Genomic DNA, 9,473 nt, shown 5'->3' on the forward strand with positions numbered 1-9,473 from the left:
TCTGACTCTAGTATCTAATTCTTAGTTTGCTTTGCAATAAGTCAGGATCTTTCTAGGCTCAGATCCTTGGGAAAAGCAGTAATATGTTTTACATAAAGGTGTGTATCAAATTGTCTGCAGATAGTTTGGAACCTAATATTCTGTATCTCAAAAAAAAATGAAGTAAAACTGTAGTTTATAAATTCTAAGGAATGCCCTGAGATATGACCCAGCAGAAACTTACTATCGTTAAGTTCCAACACGAGGATGTTTGGAATAGGGATTTACCTCAAGGATTTGGAGTGCTACCTGTAGGAGTCAGCCTCACGGCAGGGGCTCTGCCCAGTGTTTTGTTTCTTAAACGTGGGCGTGGTTAAGCGGATAGGTTTCAAATGCAAAGTGCTCCACAGCAGTCTCAAAACTCATTTTGTCTCAAGACTGCCATGTAAGTCACAAAGTAAGCACTAGCGGCTGTTCTTGGGAGCCGGGCAAGGCGGGAGTGTTCTCGCAGTGCCCAGGCTCACAGGGAAGTGGTGGCAGCACCCAGCAGAGGACAAGGCTTTCCGGGCAGGGACACCAGACTGAGCAGCAGAGCGCTCCCCAGGGGCCTCGTGGGTGAGCCGACCAGCGACTGCAGGCCCAGGGGGGCCGCTCGGCAGCGAGAGACAAGGACACGCCTCGGCTCGGGCCAACTCCCGGCCTCCCCTGGCCTCCCGCCAGAACCGCCCGCCACCTTTCTTCCTGCGCCCGCGACTGAGCGCCCAGCCCGGCCCAAGTCCGCCCGTGACCGGCGCGCGACCCCTCGGCCCACGGAGCTGGCGGCGCGACCAGACCGGACCGATGTGGCGCATGCGTGGTTGCGCCACCCGGCGCGGGAGCTGCGGCGGGGAAGGCGGCGGCAGCAGCGGAGAGTCGGGCCGCCCGGGCCGGGCCCGTGAGGGCTGCGGTGGCGGCGTGGGCTGGCGAGGCCGCGCGGGCGGGGCCCGGCGACAGCTGGAGGAGCGCTTCGCCGACCTGGCGGCCAGCCACCTGGAGGCCCTGCGCGCGCGGGACGAGCGGGACCGGCAGAACGCGCGGCTGCGCGAGGAGAACGCCCGCCTGAGGCTGGAGAACCGGCGGCTGAAGCGCGAGAACCGCAGCCTCTTCCGACAGGCCCTGAGGCTGCCGGGCGACAGCGGGGAGCGGGAGGCCGCAGGCGAGACCCTCGGCCCGGACAAGCCGGCCACCAACCGCAGGGCGAGAGACGAAGGCCGTGAGGACGGGCCGGGAAGCCCCAGGGCGCTGCGGGCCCGGCTAGAGAAGCTGGAGGTCATGTACCGCCGGGCCCTGCTGCAGCTGCACCTACAGCAGCAGGGCGCGCGCCCGCCGGGAGCCATCGAGGAGCCATCGCTCGGAGAAACTGCCACCGGCCTGCGCGCCCAGGACCCGGACGTTCCGGGGCCCTGGCTCTAGCTAGCGGGCGCCGAGGGAGGCGGGGCTTGAGCGCGCCCCGCCCCTCAGCACGCGGAAGTTAAGACCTGTGCTCTGGAACTCCAGCCCCACCTGAGGCCACTTCCGGGCGCCAAGTCCGTTGGCCTGATGGATGAAGAGTTTCCAAGTTCCCACTTGTGCAAAGCAACTGCCAAGCACCCTGCTGGTGTGTTGAGAGGGGCCTAGCAACTCTTAAGACCTGCTTTACAGCAGCAAGAACTGGGTGCCTGGTCGCACCTCCTAAATTCTTGAAGTTTTCAAAGTGTTGTGAGGACCAGTTTTAGCCCCCCTCTGACTTCGATTCTTTATAGGATGAATAGTATCTTTGAGTTTGTAATGCCTGTTCATTCTCTTAGTCCAGAAAACTCCCTGTTGTTATCTCTTACAAGACCTTTTAAATATGTTTTATAAATTGCTATTACTTGGATATCCCATGAGGTACTACCTTTTTATAAAGAAGAAAATATTTATAATTGTCCATAACTCCAATCCACACATGTTTAATATATTCTGGTGTGTTGGCATCCAGAGATTTCTTAAAGTATCTTCTGACAGGTGATTTGAGTTGATAAATAAAAATGGTGCATTAAAATCTAAAATTTCCCTGACTATTATTTGATGTGTTTTGAAGCTTTATAGATCCCTCAAAGTGTATATCTGCATATATGTTACATATTTTAATAACTGTCTTGTTTATCTTTTGTAATCTTTCGGATTATTTACATAAGACCTTTACAGATCTCAAGATAGTTTGAAGACTAATTTATTATTACTACACTTTAGATTAATATTAATGCTTATTTAGTGAGTTCATGATTATTTTTGCCCGATTATAACAACCCTCAGGAAATTTCTTTTATATTATGCAAAAACTCCCAGGGAATTATTCCTATCAGAGAATAATAACAACAACACATGCTCCTATTTATATATTTATTTATTATTTATTTATTTATTGTTTATTATTTATTATTTTATTTATTTATTATTTATTTATTATTTTATTTATTTATTATTTATTTATTATTTTATTTATTTATTATTTATTTATTATTTTATTTATTTATTTATTATTTATTTATTATTTTATTTATTATTTATTTATTTATTTATTTGAGACTGGGTAATGCTTTGTAGCCCAGTGTGACCTGAAACTCTGCTCCCTACTCTCTGCCTACTGAGTGCTAGGATTATGGGCCTCAACAACCATCAACATGTTTTACTCTATGGTCCTTTTGTCCACTAAGCAGTGAAGAAAATGCGGCGTAGCTGATAAAATTCGAGGTAGCAAAAGAATGTGCTATCTTTCCATACCACCATAAGGATCATTGACTACATTAGCAAAAGTCAGGCCTATCAGAAGTATAGTTAGAATTTACATGCTTCAGAAACCCAGGGGAAACTTTTGAAACCACCAAATAAATATGTTACCCTATAGAAGTGAATGAATTGATGGTTATAATCTGATAGTTATTTAGTGAGAACAAAACTTAAGAAGGCCCATTTATTTACTTTCTTCTTAACCTCTCTGTATGGCATTCTTTTCCATGGGCACAGATCTTGACTTCTTTCAAAAGGTTGGTGTTAGGTCAACTATCAAGTTAGAAATTTCCTTTATGACTGTCTCAAATGAGAACACATGAGACATTTAAAGTAATATTTGTACATTTTATAGCTGTCTTTTGAGGAAGGCTTCTGTAACTTGTGTTAGAGAAAGGAAAATTATGAATTTTATAGCTTGCTTGTAGGAGGAGACAACTTGTGGAAGACTCATAGTAGGTGAAAAAGAGATTCTTTGAGAGTGTTCAGGATAGGTATACTCAACTTTTGAGCATTGTTTCCAAGCCCCCTGTATATCATGGGTTTGAAACTGTTTAAATGATTGGGGTGGGGTGAAAAATGAATAGGAATGTAAATAAATGAAATGTATACTGTATACAGTAAGTTCCAAAAGGTCTAAATACTACATTTCAAATACTTATTACAAAAGAAGGCCCAAGGAAAACTAGTTTTATTCCTTGTTAAAAAGAATTTGAGAACCCTTCCTGTATTGCCTATAAGTGATTGATATACCATTGTGAATATTAAAGTCTTCTGTGTGGCCAAAGTATTTCAAGTTTGCTGGGAAAAAAATGGTATGTAAAAATTAATACTATCCCTATTCACTTCATGGTTTTACAGGGAAATAAAGCATTTATAGAAGGCATTAGAGGTTAAAGATACAATGAAAAGATTATATGTCCTACAGGTATTTCACTGTAGATTTAATTTACCTTTTATTTAGTTTTAGCTTTAATTTAGTTATTTTTCTCTAGAATTTATTTTTCACATTAGTAAAATGAAAAGAGATCTACCACAGAATATAAAACATTTATTGAGATATTAAAAACAAAGTGCCTGCTTCAAAGTAAGTGCTCAATCTGAGAGAATGACATTTCTAGCATAAAAGTAGCAAGTTCCTATTTATTTGAGAATACAGTTGCTTTATTGCATGTGATTTTATTGTGAATAAATAGCTAATTTGTCAGATTTACTGGTGGGAAAGTTGTGATGAAGTACAGACACAGATTTACTTCTGTGCACATTTCACTAAAGATGTTAAAAATTCTCAAACTAATATATCCTATAAAATGGAATAAAGTGAAATCACATTTCTACTTTAATGGCTTCCCTGTTGACTATGGGTAAAGTACAATGCAGTATGAGAGATGACTTGATATAACAAAGCATGTAGTCAATTAAAGAGTGGATAAAGTCAATATTAAAAAATTACCAGGCCTACTTTGATCTCTATGAACCTAACAATGCACTATACACTACTCTATTAAAGGAACACTTATTATCATTATTCCACATTAGTTATTCAATGATAAGAGGTTCATCGATCATTTATATAAGAAATAAATGAATGCTGAAAATAATTAGCTTTTAGTAGGATTTTTATACCTGTTGCTCTACAAAAATACATTTTACCATTCTCCATATGAAATTGGGATGGTAATGAAACCAAGATAAAATAAAATCTCACACCAGCGATCATGCAAGATATTCTTGCCACACTTAAATATTTTTGAGATAAGTTTGCCAACTAATGTTATTACCATAATGACAGTAGTACTGAGTTAGTAAGCGAATAATGTATGCTAATAATATTAGTTCCATGATCTTGGATTCAACATAAAAAGAACATTTGATACTTTTTTAAAGAACAAGATTTTTTACTGAGAATTTTACATAAAATATTTGGAAATTTTTCATAACTCACAATGTACATTTCTATTTAGAGATATCTTGATTAGTTATCGGTTGGCCTATCTAGCATGTGCATATTCTTTATATGTTGTTGTTGTTTTTGTTTCTGGAGACAGGGCCTAACTCTATATTCTTAGATACTCAGGAACTTGCTATTTAGACCAGGCTGACCTTGAATTCATAGATGTCTGAATACTTATGCCTCTGTGTGCTGTATTAAAAGCATGCACTATCATATTTATAATATATTTGAATTCATGACAGATTATTAAAATATATCCATGCAATAGGAATCAAAGATTAAGAAAAACAAATTGATTATAGCCTCAACTGAGCATAAGAATTAATCTTGTTCATTTTTTCCAAAGGTAAAGCTTGAAGTAAGATTTGAATATCTAAACAATGAGAATTAAGGTATGACATGATTAATCCATAGTAGATATGGCTTACTGTAAAATTCAGAGGTAGAATTAATTAATTGTCATTATAGTTCCTATAATATAAAGATTCTTTTTAAACAAAAGGTTTATGTATTGAAGCACCATCTCTACCCCTGTGCTGGTATTAAGAGATATTGGATCCTTTAAGTGTTTGGGGATTGTAGGTTGTATGTATTATCAGTTTAGGCTATGTTAACCAGGGACCTTAAAATGTTTTCTAACTTTTTTCTATTTTCACAGAGTTCCTAAAAAGATAACCAAATGTAAAAACAAAGATACACACATACACATATAAATTTTCAATGACTTTTACTCATTTCTACTTGTATAAAAGTGAGTTTTAAATAGAAACATGACACTGTGTATCTGTGTGTCTGTGTATGAGACATAAAGTTGGTAACACAACTAACTTAAGAAGGAAAGACTAAGGGCAAGGGAGGACAGAGAGAAGGGTAGGTGCAAGACTGTCTGGAGACTATGTGCAGCATGTCATGTTAACAGGGGTCTAGTTTAAGCTTTATGAAACTAAAGATGCAGTGTACACTGCTTTATTAAAGTAACACTTTATTGTCATAATTTCACATTAGTTATACAACAAAAAGGTTTATAGCTTATTAATATAAGCAAAAAGTGGGTGTGAGATAGTTTTTAATAGAATTTTATACCTATTTAATAATGTTTAAATTTTTTAAAGAGTCTTTTAACAACAAAAACAACATATTGGAGCCAAAATCTTATAAAAATATTAAAAGTACAGAAAATAGAATACAAATATTTTATAGATTAACTCGACCTCTCATTCATACATATTTATTTCTTATGTACTTGAACATACACACACACACAAACACACTTACAAACTGAATTATTATAATGAACCAAAAAATGTAGCCATAAATTTCAGTAAGAACGTTCTTGTAATTATGAACCACTTTGACTATTGTGTATGCCATTAAGATGTATAGAAGCTTATAGTTGGTAAACATTAATCTATTCCTTATGTATACCTAACTATTTCCAAGCCAGTGTGGTCCTAGTGGGAACAGTGACATGGTTCCTGATCCCAGCACAGGGCCCTGCTGTGAGTCTCTATTTGTGTTAATGGCTGCTGTGGCCATAGGTATAAGACTTGCTGGTATAATAATGTACATATTTTCACATTCCTTTGAGGAATGTACTCTCTCTTAATGTTAAAGACTCCATCATATTCTAAGACAGCATGAGTCCAGGAGGCATATTTATGGCTAATGTCTCAGCAAAATGGTAAATGCTGGGACCTTCCACACAGCACTTGAGGCTATAGGAAAGAGCTCTAAATACATGAGTTCAATATGTTCATACCTCCTCACCTATGCAAGATATAACTATTCGTGGAGCGCCAGCCCCTAGGGGTTGAGAAACTGCAACATCAGGGCGCTGATCAGAGTCCGGCCCATCTGCCATGCGGACCTCCAGCTCCTAAGGTTGAGAGACTGGTGAGTGGGAGATCTGGGCGATCTGGTAGCAGAGAGATCACTGCGGAGTGCGCACGCGGGGTGCACCCTCCGACCTGCCTGATCCAGGGACCACGAACAGAACTTTGGAAACTCTATTCCCACCCTGTGACTCTGAGGCATAGAACAGGTCTGGGCCCATCTGCCCCATGGACCAGTGGAGATCCAGGGACACAGACCAGATACAAGGGAAAGGCAAGAACATATCACTGAAAACAAAATGGCAAGAGGAAAGCAAAAGAGTATATCCCAAGGAAAACAAGACAACCTGGCAACACCAGAACCCAGCTCTCCCATAACAGCAAACATCGGAATGCCAAACACTCCAGAAAAAGAAGACGCAGACCTGAAATCATACCTCAAGATGCTGATAGAGGTACTTAAACAAGAACGGGAGGAAAAGCAAAAAAATTCAGAAGCTTTTAAAGAGGAAACAAGAAAAACACTCAAAGAACTAGAGGAAAACAGAATCAAAGAGATGAAGGAATGGAAGGAAGAATGTAAAACGAAAATTGACACAATAAAGCAAACACTAAAAGAGATAACCCTAGAGTCAGAACACAAAAAAAAAAAAAAAAAAAAAAAAAAAAAAAAAAAAAAAAAATCAGGAGTCACAGAAGCAAGCATTTCCAATAGATTACAAGAAATGGAAGAGAGAATCTCGGGGGCCGAAGACAACATTGTAAACATAGACAAAACAGCCAGAGAAGATGCAAAAAATAAAAAGCTCCTAACTCAAAATGTTCAGGAAATCCAGGACACAATGAGAAGACCGAACCTAAGGATAATAGGAGTAGAAGAGGGAGAAGAGTATCAACTAAGAGGCACAGTAAATATCTTCAACAAAATCCGTAGAAGAAAACTTCCCTACCCTTAAGAATGAGATGACCACGAGCATAAAAGAAGCCTTCAGAACTCCAAATATGTTGGACCAGGAAAGAAATACCTCCAGAAACAAATAGTCAAAACACCAAGTGCCCAAAGCAAAGAAAGAATACTAAAAGCAGAAAGGGAAAAAGGTCAGGTAGCATATAAAGGCAGGCCAATCAGAATCGCACCCGATTTCTCAACAGAGACTATGAAAGCCAGAAGAGCCTGGACAGACATCATGCACACCCTAAGAGAGCACAAGTGCCAGCCCAAGCTGCTATACCCAGCAAAACTATTAATCACCATCGATGGAGAGATGAAGATATTTCAAGACAAATCAAGATTTACACAATATCTGACCACAAACACAGCACTACAACGAATTATAGGTGGAAAACCCAATAAAATGAGGAAAAATACAGCCTAGTAAAAACAAGAAAACTCCTAAACAAGAAAACTAAAAGAAGAAAAAGACACAGACACAACTCAACCCACAAAAGCAATAATGGAAGGAAACAAAAACAACTATTCCTTGATATCTATTAACATGAATGGACTCAACTCCCCAATAAAGAGACTTAGGCTATCAGACTGGATACATAAACAAAATCCAGCCTTTTGCTGCATACAGGAAACTCATATCAGAGACAAAGACAGACACTATCTCAGAGTAAAAGGGTGGGAAAAAAACTTCCAAGCAAACAGCCCCAAGAAGCAAGCTGGAGTGGCTATTCTAATATCAAATAAAGTAAATTTCCAATCAAAAGTTATCAAAAAAGATAAAGAAGGACACTTTTTACTCATTACCGGGGAAATCTGTCAGGAGGAACTCTCAATTCTTAACATATATGCTCCAAATAAAAAAGCACCCACATTCATAAAAGAAACCCTACTAAAGCTCAAAAAATACTTTTCACCCCACACAATAATGGTGAGAGACTTTAATACCCCACTATCACCAATGGACAGATCATGGAAACAGAAACTGAACAAGGACACTGCAAAACTAGCAGAGACTTTGAACCAACTAGAATTAATAAATATATACAGAACATATCATCCTAAAGTAAAAGAATACACCTTCTTCTCAGCACCCCATGGCACCTTCTCGAAAATTGTCCACATAATTGGACACAGAACGAGCCTCCATCGATATAAGAAGATTGAAATACTCCCATGCATCCTCTCAGATCATCATGGTCAACGGCTGGTCTTTAACAATAACAAAGACATCAAAAAGCCCACATACACATGGAAACTAAACAACGCTCTGTTAAAGGATAGCAGGGTCAAAGAAGAAATAAAGAAAGAAATTAAGGATTTTCTAGAATTCAACAAAAACGAAAACACAACATACCCAAACCTATGGGATGCAATGAAAGCAGTACTGAGAGGAAAATTCATAGCCCTAAGTGCTTCCAAAAAGAAACTGAAGAGAGCTTACATCAGCAACCTGACAGCACAGCTAAAAGCCCTAGAACAAAAGGAAGCAGATATACCCAAGAAGAGTAGACGGCAAGAAATAATCAAAATTAGGGCAGAAATAGACCAAATAGAAACAAAAAGAACCATTGAAAAAATCAACAAAAACAAAAGTTGGTTCTTTGAGAAAATCAACAAGATAAATCCCTAGCCAGACTAACTAGAGGGCAAAGAGAGAGTATACAAATTAACAAAATCAGAAAGGAAAGTGGAGACATAACAACTTAAACAGAGGAAATTCAGGAAATCATCAGATCCTACTACAAAAACTTATACTCCACAAAATTGGAAAATCTGGAGGAAATGGACGAATTCTTAGATAGATACAAGATCCTAAAGTTAAACCAGGACCATGTAAACCATCTAAATAACTCTATAACACCTAAAGAAATAGAAGAAGTCATCAAAAACCTTCCAACCAAATAAAGCCCAGGTCCAGACGGGTTCAGTGCAGAATTTTATCAGACATTTATTAAGGATATAATAC

The 9,473-nt window shown here is 39.2% G+C and overlaps 1 protein-coding gene across 1 annotated transcript; it reads left to right on the forward strand.

The window, feature by feature from the left end:
- The first annotated feature begins 604 nt into the window (after positions 1–604).
- On the forward strand, positions 605–1,996 carry TUSC1 (tumor suppressor candidate 1). The gene has a single exon (XM_080920713.1). The coding sequence runs from the start codon at positions 820–822 to the stop codon at positions 1,429–1,431; it is 612 nt and encodes a 203-aa protein (XP_080776839.1). The 5' UTR covers positions 605–819; the 3' UTR covers positions 1,432–1,996.
- The last annotated feature ends 7,477 nt before the right edge of the window (positions 1,997–9,473 follow it).

Source organism: Micromys minutus (assembly GCF_963924665.1).
Source record: "Micromys minutus genome assembly, chromosome: 9".
In the NCBI taxonomy this organism is placed as follows: domain Eukaryota; kingdom Metazoa; phylum Chordata; class Mammalia; order Rodentia; family Muridae; genus Micromys; species Micromys minutus.

Bases quoted from the DNA above. Each gene is read 5' to 3' on its own strand.
- TUSC1 (XM_080920713.1), top strand. From the start codon at position 820: ATGTGGCGCATGCGTGGTTGCGCCACCCGGCGCGGGAGCTGCGGCGGG.